Source organism: Scleropages formosus, chromosome 1 (genome assembly GCF_900964775.1).
Source record: "Scleropages formosus chromosome 1, fSclFor1.1, whole genome shotgun sequence".
Classification (NCBI taxonomy): domain Eukaryota; kingdom Metazoa; phylum Chordata; class Actinopteri; order Osteoglossiformes; family Osteoglossidae; genus Scleropages; species Scleropages formosus.
The window spans coordinates 25217271-25237412 of NC_041806.1; the positions used below are offsets into that span (position 1 = coordinate 25217271).

At 45.3% G+C, this 20142-nt stretch overlaps 1 protein-coding gene across 10 annotated transcripts in view; it reads left to right on the plus strand.

Annotated features, from left to right (window-relative positions):
* LOC108930982 (spermatid perinuclear RNA-binding protein-like) overlaps positions 1–19893 on the plus strand; it is a 29200-nt gene extending 9307 nt beyond the window's left edge. For 4 of the 10 annotated variants that reach the window (XM_018746512.2, XM_018746513.2, XM_029256519.1 and 1 more), the window contains exons 2-19: positions 8963–9022; positions 9421–9592; positions 10337–10536; positions 10838–11006; positions 11565–11706; positions 12010–12113; positions 12510–12605; positions 13306–13417; positions 14387–14484; positions 15232–15337; positions 15422–15493; positions 15672–15880; positions 16539–16688; positions 17569–17703; positions 17894–18034; positions 18602–18737; positions 18874–18930; positions 19706–19893. In XM_018746512.2, coding sequence (XP_018602028.1) covers positions 9590–9592; positions 10337–10536; positions 10838–11006; positions 11565–11706; positions 12010–12113; positions 12510–12605; positions 13306–13417; positions 14387–14484; positions 15232–15337; positions 15422–15493; positions 15672–15880; positions 16539–16688; positions 17569–17703; positions 17894–18034; positions 18602–18737; positions 18874–18930; positions 19706–19782 — 2007 coding nt within the window. In that variant the 5' untranslated portion in view covers positions 8963–9022; positions 9421–9589 and the 3' untranslated portion in view covers positions 19783–19893. The remainder of the gene's footprint in view (positions 1–8962; positions 9023–9420; positions 9593–10336; positions 10537–10837; positions 11007–11564; positions 11707–12009; positions 12114–12509; positions 12606–13305; positions 13418–14386; positions 14485–15231; positions 15338–15421; positions 15494–15671; positions 15881–16538; positions 16689–17568; positions 17704–17893; positions 18035–18601; positions 18738–18873; positions 18931–19705) is intronic. The other 6 variants (XM_018746516.2, XM_018746517.2, XM_018746519.2 and 3 more) reach the window with 5 other exon arrangements.
* Positions 19894–20142: the final 249 nt, after the last annotated feature.

Genomic DNA, 20142 nt, shown 5'->3' on the forward strand with positions numbered 1-20142 from the left:
AGTGAATAATTCAGCTTCTGATACTTCTAATCCAGCAAGTTCTTGGTATGTGGTCTTCGATTCGGTAGCCGTTTCTGGAAACGAGGAAGCGTTATCTGCAGCTTCTTTCACTGTGCTTATTGTTGTGAATCGGGGACCCTTCCTCTCTTTGGACTTGTCTGCTTTAGCTTGGCCGTACGCCAGATGGCTCAACGACACCCCTGCAGTGGTTCTGCGAAGAACGTAGCGTAAAGGGCATCGTACATCCTAGAGATCTGCACATTGACCTCACCTACTGGTTGCACTGCCCTGGGCTCTGGCTGGCATCTCAGATCCTCAACTGTTGCATGAAAAGCCTTCAGGGAAGAAGTTTCAAAATCGTGGTGATGAGGTCAGCTGCAATATATCGAGGTACCAAAGGCAGACAAGAATAAACTCAAAGCACTGGCTTCATAGTTCTACCTGAAGAGGTAGATTGTATCTGAGAGATGGTAGAAGGTGTCATGATGCTTACAAACCATTTGGCAACCAAAGACAGATGCTGAGCTCAAGCTCAAGAACACAATTTTGGTACAACCTCAGCTGACAAATTACCCTGACTCCTCTTTCCATGACAAACCTGCTGTGAATAGACTCTGTGTCTCTGTTTTGTTATAGTAGAAATTGCTGCAATGAGGATGCTGAACAAGAAAAATGCAAAACTAACCTTGTGGTGATGTCCCCAGTACGCACCATGCTTTTTTAAAAATGTCAGTCGGTATTAAGAAAACTGAAAGCGTTTTTGAATTTTGCTGGGGTAAGAATTATAATAATTTGTTTAATGAATCTGAGTCATTGTGTAGTAGATAAGGAAACCAGTGGTGTACATGGACTATTTCACTCAAAAAAGTCAAAATAAGAAGACAGACAAAAGAGAAGTGCAACAAGGGAAGCCATCAAAGTGAAAGAAATGTAGAAATTCTATGAAAATAGATCCAAGAAATTAAGTAACTAAGCTAATAATAATAATGTGTAAAAAAGATAGGATGTAGGAGAATCAAGCTTTGTGTTTTCATGGTGGAAAAACACTTTTTCAGTTCTTAATTCAAGGGGGGGTGCGGTGGCACAGCGGCTTTGCCTGGGTCCTGCTCTCTAGTTGGTCTGGGGTTTGAGTCCTGCTTGGGGTGCCTTATGATAGACTGGCAACCTGTCCTGGGTGTGTCCCTCCCCCTCCAGCCTTGCGCCCTGTGTTGCTGGGTTAGACTCTGGCTTGCCGCAACCCCACTCAGGACAAGCGGTTTTCGACTGTGTGTGCGCGCACTTAATTCAGCATTATATTTGGCAGTTCAGTGCCTCTTAGGAATGACAACACAAAACGTGTAAGAAGCTTTGAGCATGTAGCCGGCCTTGTATCGACTGCTTATAATTGGAGACTTTATTTGCTGGTTCAGCACGTTGAAAGGCTTGTGCTTTATGCATCTTGGTAGTCTTCCAAAACACAGATGTCCAAAGATGATCTTGTGGTTTTGATCATTTTTACTCATGCAGTGGTCTGTTTTTGAACTCTATCTTTGGGGTGTAGATGTTGGGTTATGCTTTGTGAGAATCGTGTGAAAGTACTAACCTCAAAGTTGCACCAGGTTGATTCCTGAGACTTAAATGTGAGCGAGGTCAGTAATGAAGAGACGTTCTGCGGTGGTGTATGTTATTGTCACATGCAGAAGGAATCCAGAATAACTTGCTGCTCCACAGACCTTGCTTTCTCTAAGAAGTTGTCCCTCCTCCTCTGACGTGTGGTTGGATTGGTGATGAGATGTAGGATGAGGTGAGGTGCCACCTTTGGCCATTTGAAATAGACTGGTGACAACTCTATTGGACATGCAAAGTAGGGAAGGGAAGGAAAAGCTAGGCTGAAGAGTGGTGTACATGCTGGCAGGAAAAAAGCTGTGTAGGTGGCTCTGCTCTACCATACAGGTTCAAAATCCTGCTGAGACACCTCACTAAGAGGATATGCTGTATATGCAACTCCCCTAAGAATTTAAATAATGCTTGGCAGTCACTTTACTCAGTGCTTTTCTTGCTATAAATTTGTTTTGCAATGTTTTAATTACAGCCTAGATTTAATCTTGTGTTTATATCAAAATATCTTTTCCAGGTTTCATAATTTTATTCTCCCAGATGACACACATTGAAGAAGTCAGTGTTTCAGATGCCTTAATATGGATGTTGCTGAAATATTGATTGAATACTGAGGCGCCACCTGAAAAAGCCTTTTGGTCTGGGTTAGAGTGGGATGGTAGTGAGCTAAGGAACATTGTGCTTTAATTTCTTAACTGCTTCCATCCAGGGTTCAGTTGATCTACTGAATTGTTTGATCACTTACAGATGCGCTTATTCCCACGTTAATTGTTGAGTTCTGATTCCCCAAGAGCTCATTACTGTGTCTTGAACTGCCATTAAACATTCTCTTTATTGGCATTTTTACATTTATCTGACTCTCTTACAACTGAACATATAACCCACTGTACATAAAAGTGCAGCAAAATGCAGACAAAACATGGTTTCACTCTTATTTTATTTGGAAAAGAACAATTTTTCCAATAACAGGGTTTGTATTTGACGGCATAGTACTGAAAAAAAGGCAAATTTATAGCAACATCAGCAAAAATCTCAAATTAACCAAGGATTGTATAGCTGCTTCTTGACTAATTAGTTAATAAGAAAAAGCAACGCTGCCATTAGCTTACAGCTTACATGGCAATAAATCTAAGACGAGACGGTAACACGTTCACATTGAAGAACAGAACCTACCGTGATGCCTGCGCCTGAAAACCACTTAGTCGGTGTTGAAACACTTGTGCAGAAGTAGCTGCGATTCACAGTCACTACATATCTGGGTTTGCCGTCGACGCTTACTGTTTTTTTGTCTGGATCGCTTTCTACAAGGCTTTTATAAACCACTGCAGTGTAACCGACTGTACAGCTCTCTATACATGCTATTAACAAATGAGTGCTGTTTTATTTGCTTTTAATCATTTTCCTGGATGAAATATCACTGTAATCAGTTTTTTTTTTGATGGAACGTGCTTATATTTAATTCTGAAAAGGCAATATTTTTACAGTAAAAAAATCAGTTTCTGGTTTGTGCAGAACCAGATGGTTTGTTGTAGTTTTCATGATGTTGACATAAAGGTTTTCTGCCTCCAAATAATTTTATTATAGTTTTATAACATTTTAACCTATTTGGCCACTTTCATTGGATTCAGCTGTGGTGTGTTTTCTGAAGGCACAACTTGGCAGTTTGTAGTGAATATTCCTGTGGACTCAAATGGGAATGTACATGAGATGTTGACTCTGTCCAGGAGAAATCAGAAAGACTGTCTCACTTAGTTATAGGGACATTTCCTGTCCATCTGCATGTCCTCCTCACTGTACATCTACCTGAAGTAGATCTTAGTAGATGCTTAGTGCCTGACCAACACCTCAATATTTCTGCATCTTTCAAGGCTCGAAGGCTGTTTCTGAGCATGCTTAAGTTGACAGGTTCTCTCGAAGTTCCATCAGTTTCATAAACTGATGAGGAAGACAAATTGGACTCTTCAGCGCCACATTGAACAGCCCTTGAAAAAACAGAATCGTGGTGATATAAATCACTGCTTGACAACTGCCTGCACTTACTCTTCTCAAAGATGAAAATGAACACAGCAGGTTAACTCTGAACTTACTCCCTATCTCAGTAGGGCTTCGGTAATGACACTTCATGTCTTACATGTGGACCTGTGCCACTCGCTGATGCGTCTTTGAAAAATGGACTGTGTTCTGGGGATGTGCACTGAGAAATAAGGTGTGTCCCCCCCCCCCCGAAAAAAGGACATATAATTGGCACATAGATGCTTAGGACCAGAGGAAATTTTTGACTGATGTAACTAGCCTAGATGATGAGATATTGCCCTTCTATCGCTCAGAACAGACACATCACCATGGACAGTGATTTCAGGTGACCATGGTGGGACCTGTGACCACCTTTAAGACAGGCCTTCGTTCCAGTGTTGTCCTGGCGTGGTTTGTTGAAATGTTTGTTCATTTTCTATGAGTCGTGTTGTCACTGTGGGCTCTTGTGACTGTTTGTATGGCGGTAGAATATGAAAAACTCAATGTAGGTGTATGCAAATCTTTCACATATCGCCACCCCGCTCTCTTTTGAAAGTAAAAGACTTTAAGGTTTATCTCTGAATCCTCAGCAGCTTGTGCAGTATTCCAAAGCTTGAAAGCGAGTTGTCTTCTCCTGAGGGAAGACTGCCAACACCTTAGCCATCATCATTGTACATGCAAAGGGTATGTGTGAAATGTCTCGTTAGGTTTTTATTTATTTTTTTTTTTATGACAAAGTACTAAGTGATATAAGGAGTGAAAACATTGTTTTCCACCGCACATATTCACACATCATCGGAAAACTGGGATCTGCAGGAGCTTGTGTGAAGAGGCTGGTTCGGAGTGTCTCCCACCTTGAAAACTTTGGCCTCAGCTCAGGGATTCCTGCCATGCTGCTGGATCTACTGCTGGACCCAGGAAATAATAGGGCACTAGAGAAATTACAGGAAGACAGGAAATGAATGGATTTCATGTTAACAAAATACAAATTTGTTTTTAAAGGCCTAATGAGGCTTGTTGTAATTTCAGGAGTGAAGGTTGCCAACTGGTGTTCCTCTAGATGATTTTGGTTTCTTCTTCAGCCTGTGTTGCTTCGTGTAACTTTTTCACATATCCAAGGCTGTGTTTCTGCCCAAGCCTCTTTGTATGGCTTCCAAAAATGGACCACAAGACCTCTTTGTTTCTGGTGTCATTCTGTGATGACCTCTAGCAATAGAGATAGTAAAAACAATGCTGGTAGCCTTAATGCAAGATGTATAAATTATTCTGGTATTCTGTCCACCTTTTTTTTTTATTTTGAATGTACCGTGGGAGATGGTCTTAGATACAAATCTCAAATTGGCCTAAATAAGTTTTTCGGGAATTCCCGAAAAACTTTCTGAATATCCTGTAAAATTTTGTAAATATCATCAAAAATGCCTAAATATCTATATACATATCTATATTATCTTAAAGATTGTGTTGTCTATGAGGATGAGACTGAAAAACGCGTAAAAACGGTTTTATTACGTACTTGAAATCACTTTAATCTCAGAACTTTCATGCCTGATTCAGATTCCAGTGGGTTGGCAGAAAAGTTAAGTGTGTCGAATTCAAAACGGCAAAGAACATGTTTACAGAGGCTGGCTATTGTTGCATTTATACACTAAGGATCAGCATTCGACCAATCATTACTGATAGCCTAAGAATCATTACAGCAGTAGTCAATGTAAATGTTTAGAGGACAACTAGATTGAGTCCTACGACCTTTAACTTGTAGCATTTATGCTGCCCCTCAGTTAGTGTAATCTTCTAGAGCCTCATCATGCTGTTGCTGATTGCCAAACAAGGTGGCCAGTAAAGAGAGAACCCTCTCAAAAACGCTGGAGCTTTGAGATGATCTAAATCACTTTGTTTTCCCTTGCTGTTGTACTAGTACTGGAAGTTTGAGCTTCGGGGATTTGCCTGTCGTCCCAATCCGTATCCTCTATTTTGGATTGCACCAGGCATTGCGGGATACGTTATGAAATGGTAAAGGTGCCGGATGATTAGCTTGCCGGCTCAGTAAAACCGACGGAAATGCAGAGAAACCCTCAACTTAGATTCAAAACTATGCTTCATTTTTTTAAAATATTCCAGGATTTGTTTTTTTTCTAAAAATCTTGAAAAATTCTAAATATCTTCGAAAATATCCGGATATTTGCATCTAAGCCTAGTGGGAGAGCTGATCTTCTGTGTTTTGCACTTCTTGTTCACTTGATTGTGAAGTCTGCCTCCAGTAGAGGTAGCCAAGTGATCTTGTGTTGTACTGCATCCGCGTCTCAGCTCATCACATCTGAAAACTGGTTTACAGTCATTACCGAATTATCTATGAAAAACTTCCAAGGCAGGGTTGAGGAGGTGGGCTATGGCAAAAAGTGGAGGGACCGGTAGTTTGTGGTGGAACGTTTAAGGTCATGACGGAAATTTTGAATTTCTAACTGGGCAGGTTTCTCTGCATGGGGACTCTACACCCAGTACCACACCCTGCTGAGTAGCTCCACATTACCCAGCAAAAGAGCCTCCTCCAGGGTTGATGTGGAATAGGGGACATCGTGATGCTGTGGACTGCCATAAACTTGTGTGGTATGAAGAGATTGTTTTATTTCCTTGCAGTGAGATGTCTTCCCCCTGCTGTGAGAGATGCAGGACTACGGGAACAGAATGGAGGTGGGGATTGTAGTCGCAGTGTCACGTTCGTAGAGGGTTGTTGTAAGGCAGTGCTGTCAAATACTGAAACGAACCTAATCTGAACTGCTTGTCCAGATAGAGAAAGGTGTTTTGTTGAAAGAAGCAAAACCGTGGGGGGGGGGGCAAGAGAAGTGATGTCATCATCTTGGATCGTAGTTATTAATGCGGGCACGGCGGGTAAATTTGGGTAGCGCACTGTCTGTTTTTGATTCAGTGCTTCCTTATGTGTTTATCAGGAGAATTTTTGAACTCCTTTCGAATCTTCAAGTTCAGCACTAGTATTTTACGTGAAGGCGGAAGGGATGTAGTCTGTGGTCGCAGCTTTCCGAAATGCTTTGTTTCCATGGGCAATTCCCTGCCGGCATAGTAATATTTCCCCATGGCAACTGTGAGGAATAAACATACTGACACATGTCAGTATGTCATTTTTTTAGGTTGTGGTTATCAGAGAGAATGGTATGGCCTATTCTGTTGGGACATATTGATATACTCTATGTGTATATATATTTTTATATATTATATATACATATATACAGTTCTTTTTTTTTTCTCTGTGCTGCTCCATCAGTGTGTTGTGATGAGATACCCCGCGTCTCCTGAGCAAAGCACATTCGTTCACTCGCATCCTGCTCCTTCCAGCATTAAGCTGGAGATGGAAAAGGAAACTGAAAAAGTGCAGCCTGGACCTGCATTGAAAAATGCTGAGGTTTGACAAAAACTGTGACGGGAAAGGAAGGAAAAGGAGATGACTAGAGGGGAGGGGTGCGAATACAGTTACAGGCAGTCCCCGGGTTATGAACGTCCAACTTGCATACAGTCTGTAGTTACAAACCACCCCCTTACTGACGGAAAGTAAAATTATTTATTTGTTAAAGGGTGACAAATAATCAAATGAAAACTTTGTAATTAAGCCTATTATATTAAAAATTAGAGTTACTGTATATGCAATGGTTTGTAATAAACAGGCACTACTTTGCGAAGCGCATCAAAACATTGGGCTTCTACAGCAGTTTGTTGGCTCATGAGTGGGGCGCGTGAGTCCAAAGGTAGGACAGACTTCCTTCTTTTCCTGTTAAGTGTGTCTTGTGTTATTGTATTTGGCTTTAATTTTTTTTTTTTTTTTTTTTTTACTCTCCTAACCATGGCACCAAAGTGTGAATGTGATGCATCCAAGAAAAGGAAAGCAATCACAATTGAAACTAAAGTGGAAATAATAAAGCAAAAGGTGAAACGTCTCTTCAGTGTCCTCTGTTCATCATAATACTAGTAAACATTTCTCTTTCTATTATACATACTGTAGTTACATTTATTAGTATTACTCATCATTGCATCATTACACTATTACTGTATTGTTATATTAAACATGTTTTAATGTATCCAGAGTGTTTCTTTAATGTGTTTTATGCATAGAAAGGAACACGATATACTAAAACATTTGACAAGCTGATGTTAAATACCCACCATATTTTACCATTCCGAGTTGGACAGAGCGAGGACGCGGAACTCGCTCGTAATTCAGGGACTGCCTGTATTGTCAAGACAGCACGGCAGTTGGAATGGAGTGCGGAGATGACTGTTACCCTGACTATAGAGATGAGGGTATGTAGGGAGCCTCTAATCAAGCTGTTCTGACCACTATGTCTGGAAAAGAGAAATCCTGTGACATGTACCATCCCATGGTATAGCTGTGTTTTCCTGGAGTCTAGCTTTAGTCACACTTAAGAAGCTGAGAGTGCTCACACATGGATTTACCTCCTTGGTTTACCTTTTATTCCTCTGCTGCGAAGATTGAACGAACCCTCTTGCTTTGATGGGTCATGGTGAACTGTGAGCTCTTACAGGCTGCCCTTTCATGATTATAGTTATGAGCAAATTCTTGATGAGAATGAACGGATTCCCACTGTATGAACAGAGTAGAGCACCGATCCAACCACTGTGCATGAAGAAGCCTGATTCTCTAGAATCTTTCATTGTAGAAAGTTCTGATGGTTGTCCCATAAAGGCAGGAGATGAAATGGATCGGGTGGTTCGCCATTAAATATGCGTGAAATCCATCTGAATCCAAACCCCCTAGCCCAGGAGCTGTGAAGGACCAGTGCTACCTGCTGCACCACTGTGCAGCCTTGTATTTTAATATTAAATGACGTATACCGGCTCAGTAGCACAGCGAGTAGCACTCCTGTCTCGGAGTGTCTGGGTGGTGTGAGAGGATTGAACCCACATCCTAACTCAGTCTGTGTGGAGTTTACACGTTCTCCCTGAGTCTGCGTGGGTTTCCTCTCACAGTCCAAAGACATGCTGTTCAGGTTCCCCCATAGAGAGAGAGAGAGAGAGAGAGAGAGAGAGATCCACTGATGTATGGACCCATTGTAAAGTAGTGTACCTAGCAGTGTAAGTCACCATGGTGAATAAGTTGTGTGGGCTGATAACACTACATAGAGTTCATTGGAAGTTGCTTTGGAGAAAAAACGTCTGCTAAATAAATGTAAATGTGTTATAGTATTAAATGTATGAAACGACACATTGCAAATGAAAGATATGCACACAGATTTATGAAGTGGGTCCCTGGGTGGGACTTGTCATACCTGAAGGTGGTCTGTTCATAGTGTCTGATAAAATGACAAAATTGTGCTCTTCATTACAGCTTTACTTGAGAGAAGCATTGGAATAGGGGAGGGAGGAACCAAGGCTACTCCTGCTATTGGTGAGCTCTCGCAGCCTTCTTTGCAGGTGTTGTTTCTGTTCATTCCATCTGGGTGCTTTGCATTAGAATAGATGTTTGTCTCCAACGGCCAGGGGGCACACGTGTTTGATTTCTCGGATTCTAACGTGCCTGCCTCTCAACGGGGGGTGGTCCCGGGAGACAACATTTACATTTATTCATTTAGCAGATGCTTTTCTCCAAAGCGACATGCATCTCATAGAAAATACAATTTGCGCATTACATTAGGATAAAGACACATAGATGCAGATGTGTGACTCTTAAGGACAATTGGTTTCCTTCACCATACGCGCAGACGTTCATCACACAAGTAGCCGCGTTAAACTTTACCAGAATGTCACCGATTCCTAATTAACGCTGAAGAACAACACTCTGCCCAGTGTGCCACGGTGTCTGCAAGGCGGGTCCAGGAGAGCACATGAAGAAGCGGTGCCTGGGGCCCCAGGTCCTACGCCAGGCCGCACCCGGGAGCGCATTGAGAGCGGAGAGGCAAGAGCCGGAGGAGACGGTGGAGGAAGAGCCCATATTTTTGCCACCCCTCCTGCAGCCATGGTAAGGTGTCTATTTATAATGTAAGAGAGGGGTGCTCCTCTGTAAAATTCTGTGTGAGGAGAGGGAGCGTACACCTCGGTGTTCACACGTGTGTTGATGCTCAGTGGACGAGTCTGAACTCGGATGGCGATGAAGCACTAGATCTTCCCCAAACAGATGCCTCCTCTGTGACAAATGGTGCCGCCCGGAGCCTACAGCGCACACATTATTAAAGGCAGAGGAGGACTTCGTCATTAATCTTCCCTAATGAGCGCTCTACCTGCCTCTCCTAGAAAGACGGTGCTGACCTTGGGCTTCACACATGCAGACTGCAGTACTTTTTAACTTGCGATCAATATATCGAGCTCATCCGCCTGGCTACGTGTCCCAGAGCCTTTTCGGCATGCTTCATTATTAATTTGCTCAGCAAATATCCTTATCTAAGGGTGATGGATGTATGTGACAGGGTATAAGTTGAGGTGACCTTCATCACCCATAATCATCCTGGCAAAGTCATTGTTCACTAATGTTAGGAACCACTAGTGAACTCTTGAGGAGAGGGTAGCTCGGAGGAACACTGGTACTCTGATGCAGTGACTACGGCACGCAAAGACAGTTGTGGGAATATGCCCCTGAACGTGCTGCCAATGGATTTTTGAAAGACGACAAGGTAGCGTTGTGTTTGAGTGTGCTGGTATGTGCGCTACAAGGGGAGAGACGCAAGCATTGCTGTTATTGTAGTGACCATGCTCCACTGTCCAACAGAGGCCCATGCGGTCATTCAGCAACGATGACCGTCACGTCATGGCCAAGCACGCGACCATCTATCCATCGCCGGAGGAGTTGGAGGCCATACAGACGCTGGTGTCCACCGTGGAGCGCGCCCTCAAGAAAGTGTCCGACTGGATGGATGGCCTGGTCCAGGAGGACGCCCAGGCTGCAGACTCGGAGGAGAGCAGCACTAAGTGAGACCATCACTTAGGGTTTGGGAGATGCCAACGTGTGTCTGGTGTCACCTCTAAGGGTGGAAGCTCTGGGACTTCGGGATGTCGTGTCTGAATTACGGTCCTGCTGGGGGTAGCAGTGACTACGTTAACATATACAGCTGTGATAATTTCACGGAAGGCTGGGGTACAAATCCTAACATTTAACTCCTCTGTTTCGGAGTTGCTGAAATTTTTCCAAAAGGTTGTAGCTCGTTTCCAGTTTTTGCATTTATAAGCGTAGCTGCAGCTGCAAAATAGAAGTTGGTTCAATCTGCCCAAGCAGGGAGACGAGCGGCAGGATTCTATGTGGGCTGACGCGAGTCGGACTGCTGGCCAAGGGGCTCCTCATCAAGGGCGACATGGATCTGGAGCTGGTGCTCATGTGCAGAGAGAAGCCCACACACACCCTGCTGCGCAAACTCTCCGATAATTTACCCTTGCAGCTCAAGGTAGGTGTCCTTGGGGGAGGCATTTCAGTTGAGGGTCTGGGACTCGTTGTGCATCTGTATGGTTTGGCTGGAGGTTCAGGGGTGTATCACTCGGGGAGGCTCTTTCGGTGGAGTTCAATGTTTATGCGAGTGTACTGTAGGTGTCATTCATATCCATTCTGTTTACTGTGAACTTCCCCCAAATTTACACAGAGATTGGGGGATTTTTGGCGCGTAAAGCCAAAAATGACGTATGTACTGGGTATTAGCTGATAAACACAAGTAGGAGTAGAAGGGTCGGCTGGTAGTGTAGTGGTTAGAGCTGATGCCTTTGGACCCGAAGGTCACGGGTTTGATTCTCACCTCCATATATAGTATCCTTGAGCAAGGTACTTACCCTAAATTGCGCCAGTAAATTTACCCAGCTGCGTGAACGGATAAATAATTGTAAGTTGCACAATGTTGTAAGTGGTTTTGGAGAAAAGCATCACGTAAATGGGTCCGAAGAATTTTGCAAGACTTTTGGACACTGTCACCGCAGTATGAATTTTGACCCCTGTTACTTTTTTGCCGTGGCAGAGCTTAACAGAGGAGCAATATGAAGTGCACTGTTGTGTCCCGGAAGCCGCCATTCGCGTGCACAAGTCCTCGGATCCCCACCTTAACTTGAAGATCACCCTCACGTCAGCGCAGATGAGGGACGGGCAGAGTGAGGATGAAGGTATTGGGAATGCCAAGCCCCCCCGCCCCTCTGTTCCATGGGTAACTTTTCAGACCAGCATGTGCACAACAGGCACTTTGAGTGTTTAGCAGCATTTCCATGTGTTATTTTTAAATTAATGGAAAGATGGCTAAAAAAGATCACACTGGTATAAGGTCCTTCATGTGGGCGGAGCAAATTGCCAATAAGTGTCCAAAAGTGTGGGAAGGGATTGACACGACGAGTCAGATCAGGTGATTTTGGGATTTGGGACTACGGGAAGGGTTCCGCAGGCTTAAAAAAAATAGTTTCCCTTATTTATAGCGCTCCTTTCTGCAGCAGAAATGACGGAGGACCCGCCTGACATGTTGGACCAGCGCTGGTGTCTCGTTGCCTTGGCAAAGCTGCGGCACACCAAATGGTTCCAGGTGAGAGACGTGTTCCTGTCCATTTGCTGTTGGACTTGGATGTAACGTCTGGTCCTCAGACACTATTAGAGCAGCACGTTTATCCTGTTTATAGATAAAACAGGTCTTTGTTACCATTAAATGAACGCCGTTCATGTGTTTCTCATTTATTTTAGCTGTGAGTGGTATTTACCGTAACTTTTTTTTTCCATCCAGCTTCATTATTTACGTGGTTTCTTAACGTGGGTCCTGACCCAAACTAGTCATGTAATGGTGAAGTGTGTTATATAGGCTGAAGGAGTGTTTGAGTGGGACAGAAAAATCTCCAAACCAAGACAGCTGTGGTTTGGGGCCCTACTGGGCTCTTGTGAGCACACTCCTGTCTACCTCCGTCTCGAACCGCTCTGTCCTTCACAGGCCAGAGTCACAGGGCTGCAGTCTTGCCTCATCGTGCTCCGGGTTCTGAGAGACCTGTGCAACACGGTCCCCGCCTGGGAGCCTCTCAACGGATGGGTGGGTACTTGTCTTTGGGGTTGGCTGAGGTGTGGGAGGAGCAAAAGGATTCCAGGGGGGTTGACTGGGGATTTAACTTTTCTGGATTCGACCGCGTCATGTAGGACGCTGGTTCAGACGTTTCGCTTCCCCTGTTGGAAGCATCATCAGGGAGCTGCCGCATCTTGTAAAAGCTAGATGTGAACTGGAGTGTTCGACGAGGGTGGGTGTATTTGTGGGCGGGATCGGAGGTCGTAGCGGGCGGTCCTGATAGGTGAAGCCCCTGCTGTGTTTTCCAGCTCGTTGACGACCCGACTGGCTCTCGTTGAAGCTCAGTTCAACGAGCAGACCTGTAATACGAAAGATACGGTGCGAGTGGGAAAACGCAGCCTACGGCTTTTGATATCCAGGAGGGTTGTTGAGGATAGCTAGTAGTGTAGTAGTTACAGCTGCTGCCTTCGGACCCAAAGGCTGCAGGTTCGAATCCCACATGTGGTACCCTTGAGCAAGGTACTCGCCCTAACTTGCTCCAGTAAAGCTATCCAGCTGTATAAATGGGTAAATTAGTGTAGATTGGCTAACGTTTTAGGTCCCTTCTAGAAAAGCATGTCTGTTTGGAGTGTCAATGTGTTGGTGTGGGGGTGCTGAACTCCAGGACAAGGTGATGTTATGACCAGCAAGGTGTTCACTGGCTGAGTGAGGTCTGTCCTTCGTGCGGCAGCCTCTGGAGCTCATCTGCGAGAAGGCCATCGCCACGTACACTCGGCCCCTCGGAGCCGGCGAAGCGCTGCGGAGGGTCATCGAGTGCGTCGCTTCTGGAATCCTGCTCCCAGGTATCTCCAGCCCTTGAAATGCGCACACCTACAGAAAGGGGTAAACTGAATTTTGAGCGTTTCGCTGCCGTATTTAAAAAGCACTTAATGAATTTGCTATTTAGCAATTCATCAGCAGATGTACAGCTGTCAAAGCTCAACAGGCTGGAAGCATCTCTGATGCTTAAGGCACGTTTACCACATTTTTTAGACATAAAAAGCAGAATTAAATTTCATAGAGATTAGTGACTAACAGATTTTGTTTGTTTTAAGGTGCATATTTTTAATGATGCCAGGACCACTCTTACCGCTCTGTGACTGGTCAGCATCCCTAAAGTGGTTATTCTCGTCAGTCTCTCCCAGTTGACTTGTTCTGTTTCGATGCAACGCACGGTCCTGTCTCAGTGGTCATTTCGGCTGGCAAATGTTCACGAGCTCCGAGTGTGTGGGGGGGATACACTCCCTGTACTGGTTTCTCTTCCTCCATCCTGGCTGTGTGTGCAAATCACTTCATTCCACAAACTTTCTAAGATCTCGAGGACTGACCACAAGTCCTAGAACCGTGACCCTGGGAATGTTAACCAGAAGTAAAGAGAGAGACACACACACACACACACACACATTGACTGAAACTGCTCGTCCCGAGGGTCGCAGCGAGCCGGAGCCTAACCCGGCAACACAGGGCACAAGGCTGGAGGGGGAGGGGACACACCCAGGATGGGCAGAAGTAAATATTGTGGTCTTATTTAATGGATCTGATTTACTGCTTTCGATTGGCTCAGCCTGTTCTCCCTTGCAGACCCCATCAGATATCCTGGCTACTACTTGTCTGCAGTGACTCTTAGGGCCCACAGGTCATTTTATCGATTATGACTGTTTTCAACATCAGCCAGGAAGTGGTATTGACTGTGGTCAACAAGCCAAAGAGAAGGAAATAATGTGGGAGTGATCAGCGCATTGTAACGGCTGTGCGTTTCGTGGATTCCGAAGGTGGACCTGGACTGCATGACCCCTGCGAGAAGGAGCCCACGAATGCCCTCTCAGCCATGACGGAAACCCAGGCTGAAGCCGTCACGTATTGCGCACAGGTATGGGCGGTCTGCATAGCTGCACGGAGAGGTGGAGAAAGCGTTTTCACCGAAGGACGTGGAGACAAGGGGCGTGCGGGGTTGCATTGAGCGGAACCGCTGACCGCGTGCTGTACCTCTTAAAGTGCAAACCTGCCTTTGCGCTTCTTTCAGAATCCCTGTTAGAGTAAGTGCCACATGGCACCTGGGCTGTGGGTTCAAATCCCGCACTGTCTGTGAGCGGTCTGCATGTTGTCCTCAAACTCTGTTGGGTGTCCTCTGGGTTCTCCAATTTCCTCGAGTCCAAAGATGTGTCTCAGACAACCAGTGACCCTGGAGTACCTTTAGATTGCCTGTAGCGTGTTCACAGGTGATGGAGTTTGTGTTACTTTGCGCTGTTGTATAAATGGGTAGCTGTAGGTAGAGTTGTGTATAGAATTTAGCATTGTAAAACGCCCTGCGCAAAAGCATCAGTTAAATTTTAATTATTGTAAGAAAAGAAAAATATGCATTGCGTAGATAACATGACCATCAGTATGTTGGTCTGGATTGTGAGGTTTTTTTTTTTTTTTTTTTTTTTTTTTTTTTTTTTGCTTAATGTGATAATATGGGAGTGTCTTGAATACCTATCTTGGTGTATATATTTACATTTATTAATTTATCTGATGCTTTTCTCCAAAGCCACTTAAAATGCTCCCAGCTCCCTTTTCTGCAGTGTTGCCTGCGACGAGACGAAAGCCGTACCCGGTGTGTGTCGTGTGTTTTCAGCACTCCTTGCGGCTCCTGGCCTTCGGACAAATCCACCGATTTCTAAGGATGGATCCGCTGCCCTTCAGAAAGCCTTGTCCAAAACACCTGTGGCTAGAAAAAGAAGGTACGCGCACTCGTTCGGACCCGTATCCGCGATCGGAAGCGCGAGTCCTCGTTGCTCATGACAGTCCGTTTTGTGCCGGAACAGGACTGAAGAGACCCTACGAAGATGGAGCTGTGGATGGAGACCTCCTGAAAAAGAAGTGCAGCTTGAGGAAGTGTAAGCGCTGGTTCGTCTTTGTCGTGCGAGACCCAAACTTGTCTAAAACGAGACAGTTGGTGTCTCAGGGACTTTTTTTTTTTCCTCGTCTAGTACGGTTAATTTCCTTTCCCCGCATCATTGTTCACGTGTGCCTTGTTTGCTCCGAGGACACGGGTTTATTTCTGTCCTTTCCTAGTTCTCGACAATAAAGCAATAGACACCAGCCAACCAATGAATGCCCTGATGCGCCTGAACCAGATCCAGCCGGGCCTGCAGTACAAGCTGCTTTCCCAGTCCGGACCGGTGCACGCCCCTGTGTTCACCATGTCTGTTGATGTAGACGGCACAACGTACGAAGCCTCTGGGTCTTCTAAGAAGACCGCCAAGCTCCATGTCGCTGTCAAGGTACTTGGGGCTAGGGGTTCAAAGCTCCCATAGGTTTGACGGAGGGCCCAGAAACCCTTGATGCGACTTTTGATACCAGGCCATCGGTGCCACGCTTAGACCACAGGAGTGACTTCCCAGGATGTCCGGTGTTGGACCAAATCAGTGTTGGATCCATACCTGGTTTGAAACAGAAGCATTCTTGCTATACTGTAGGCCAGAGATCAGTGTTCATTTGATTGTTCCAGTGTTCTTTTCTGCATTCAAAATGATGACTGATGTACAGAAACAAATGTTTAAACTTGATTGCTTCCCTGTAGTCCTCAAGTCCTCAGTGCAGAGTAATTTAAATTTGGAGAAGTTTATATTGCTTAGTGGCACAGTAGGGTATCAGGTAGCACTGGGTTGTGCACTTAGTGTGGGCTTGACTTCAATGCAATCTGTGCACGTTGCTTGTTCTTGTGCTTCTCCTCTGGGCGCTCTGGTTTCCTCCCCCATTCCAAAGACCAGTTTCAGGTGAACTGGTGACTCTAAATTAGACCAGTGTTTACTAAAAGTAAATGAATGATCTTAATTACATTTGTGTAAAGTACCTGTTAAAAAAAAGTATCTATCTTATACATTAATGGTGTGTTTATGTAAAATAATGAGTAGTATTTTGACTTGGACGATCCCACAGGTCCTGCAGGCAATGGGATACTCGACAAGTTTCGATACAGACCTGGATGCCATGAGTGCGGACGAGAAGTCCGATGGAGAAGGGAAGAACGAGACCGTGAACCCGAGCAATAACACGTCAAACTCCACTGACGGCTCAAATGTGCTGGAGGTAATTAAAAGGCTACTTGGGTTAGGCAGGACCCGCAATACAGGCATTTCAAACAGGCGTGAGCCAACTCTTGAAATTTCGGAACGTCACTTACTGATGAACAACTCGTACCGGATCCATGTGAAGCCCTCAATTTACCCTGCAGACGAGCCTCGAGCAGCGGCAGTGAGAGCTGTTGGTCTGATTTTTTTCCCCAACAGTTTGGGAGGGGAGTAAATCACAGTAACTAGTCTTCATATTTTCCTACAGAAAAAAAAAAAAAGTTTCACACAGAACAGGTTGTTTTGTGAGAAAAGAAACAAAGAAAATCATTCAGCTGTCTGCTTTCTTCCTCGGACACTTGATGCTCTGCATTGTGCGGAAGCTCCTCTGGAGCAGAAACGACAGACGGAATGCCAAACCTCATCTGCGTCGAAGGCTGGTTAGAAACCAAGGGTTCTAATGCTCCGATTTCTGGCCCGATCCCGTTTCCCACGGCTCAATGCTGCAAGGGTTTAGAGTTTTAAGCGTTTGCGATTCCTTCTTTTAGGCAAATTTTGAAATATACTCCGAAATGTGCTCGGGGTTTCGTAGAAAATCAAAAGGCTCGGTCGTGAAGTTTTTCCACCGTAATGATTTATGTCCAGTCAGGGTTCACCGATGCTTCATGAGCAGGATGGAAATGCGATGAGTTCTCCCTCTGTGTCAGAGCCCACGTTTGCTCAGGTCTAATGAGCCCATTCTGGTTAATACCTTCTCCCAGACCCTCTGTTCTGCTCCAGAAGCTCTGTGCTTAAGGCTGCTACCAATTGTGTGTGTGTGTGTGTGTGTGTGTGTGTGTGTGTGTGTGTGTGTGTGTGTGTGTGTGTGTGTGTGTGTGCGCGCGCTCCACTGCTAACAGGTCCGAACTCAGGGACCCATCTTAACCGCCAGCGGGAAAAACCCCATTATGGAGCTCAATGAAAAGCGGAGGGGCCTCAAGTACGAGTTGGTACTGGAGAGTGGCGGAAGCCACGATAAGCGCTTCATCATGGAGGTGAGTTGGGGGAGCGGGGCTTCATCCGTGGGCTCATCGCTGTACGCTCCATGCTTCATGGACGCGCTGTCGTTTATTGTAATCGGAATCTCTAAACCATCTATATACGTGCGTGTTCTTATTGCTCGTTCATTTTTTTCATCACTCGGTGTGTTCCAACCTGACGCGCCGCCGCCTTTCTGGGGTGCAGGTGGAAGTAGATGGGCAGAAGTTCCGAGGCTGCGGGCCTAATAAAAAAGTGGCGAAGGCCAGCGCTGCCTTGGCTGCGCTAGAGAAGCTTTTTTCTGGGCCCGCTGTCCCTGCCAGCAGGAAGAAGAAGGTTCTCCCTCAGGTGGGTGCTTCGCGGAGGGCCGACGTGACCCGTGACCGTACTCATCTTAGCCCAGGAGATCTGCCCTCGTCGATTCTCGGAAATATTCCCGAGAAACCAAATTAACATAACTGTCAGACTGTAAAAATTTCCATCATCCTGTCAAGCAATCAACATTCATAAGCACCTGCATTCACAAGAATTCAGCAGTAATTTTAGCAAAATTAAGTCGTCTATGGGGTCTTTGTAACAGTATTGTTCGTGTCCTCTGACTTTAGCATGTTTTTAGGCATTTTAAGAGTTAGACTGAGGTATGTCTGGAAATAGAATGTTAAACGTGTGACCAGGGAATGTATGTATTGGGGCAACTGGTAGTGTAGCGGTTACCGCTACTGCCCTTGGACCCAAAGGTTGTAGGTTCGATACCCACCTTGGGTTGTAGTACCCTTGAGCAAGATACCTTCCCTAAATTGTTGCAACAAAATTACACAGCCGTATAAACGGGTAAATAATTGTAACCTTAACATTGTAAGTCACTTTGGGGGGGAAAAAAATCAGCTAAATGAATAAATGTACCTGCTTCCCCAGGTGAAAGGCGCCCCTGTTGTCACAGGAATGTCGCTGTCTGCTGGTGCCCAGGTCGGCAGGAGCCATGGGCTGGGGGCACTAACCGGAGGGGCACTGATGAGCAGCGCTGCTGCGGCCCCAGGGTACATCACGACAGGTGGGTTCCTGTTTGTGCAAAGCCCACAGCCTCAAGTCTTGGATGTTTTGCCAATCGTACCCTTGAGAGAAGGGGAAAAATAGTGTCCGTGGCAGCGGTTCCCTGTTTGTGTGACGTCTTCCTAATGTTCTCGCAGCTTATGGAGCCCCGTATGGGTTCGGCGGTGCCCCAGCCGTGGCTGCCCCGACCTATGGTACGTCCCGTACCCTCCTACCTTCACACACCTGGTGCACGAATGCTCCACGGAAAAATGGCTATCGTATCGTTTTAAAGAACTCTAAAGAATTAAGTGAAAGCTTACAAAGGATTTTTTCTTTTTTTTTTTTCTTAGTTATTATACATCATTTCATTGTTTTAAATAAGGCATGTGTGTTTTAACTTTTGATAATACAGTCTGACCCACCTTAAGCTGGCTTTCTACCCCTCACAGCCTGGTTTCTTCTTTTTCTTCTTGTCTCTTGCCATGGAAGCGGAGGAGATGCAACTGAGTTGCTGCATATCAGTAAATGTACTAGAGACATCTGGTTGGTCGTGATGCTTTTTAGTGTCGTAGGGGACGGGTGCGAGACGGCTGAACGGTCGCACAAAACGTCCGTAAGAAAGTGGACTGCACATTTGGCTTTGAAAACTAAAGATGCCCATCGACAGTCTTGTCTGCCTCCCACACCTCAGTATCGTCAACATTTCAACCGGTTTTCACACTTCCGCGACCAGCAGGCATCCGCACGTGTTCGTACGAAAGACCGTTTTCCGTCTTTCGAGATCTAGATGCCGCTCTTCTGGGGAGTGGAGTCTGAAGGTAATTTAGAGCGCAGAGGTTCCCGCTTGAAGGAGATACGTTAGAATCGGATCATCAGCCTCCTGCTGTCAACTTTAGGTGCATAAATATCTACTGGAGTACAGTGTTTGAGCTGGATGTGTGCACTGCCAACTCCCTAATGGGTCCTTTTCTCTTCCCTCCTCTGTAGGTTTGCCCAAGGGAATGCTTCTGTTGCCCGTGGTGAAGGTTCCCACATACCCAGTGCCCCATTACTCCTTCTTTTAGGTGGACGACTTGACCGAGAGTTCCGATCCAGCTTTCTCAGAGATGGTATTTTTACAGGACTGGCCTGAGAACTACAAAGGGCATTTACCTGTCTTTTTTTTTTTTTTTTTTTTTTTTTTTTTTTTTTTTTTTTTTTTTTTGTCAATTTGAACTTTACCAGCATCACCGCTGGCTCTTAAGTACTTGAATGATTGTACTGTGAAATGTTACCTCGGACTTTGAACATACCTGATACCAGCTCTGCTTTTTTGGGGAACAGATTTACAGTTCGTGTTGTTGAGGAGACACATTCTGTAATGTAACAGTGTCTAAAGTGTGTGTTGAGTGCGAGTTGCCTAAAGTGTGTGTGTGCGCGCGTGT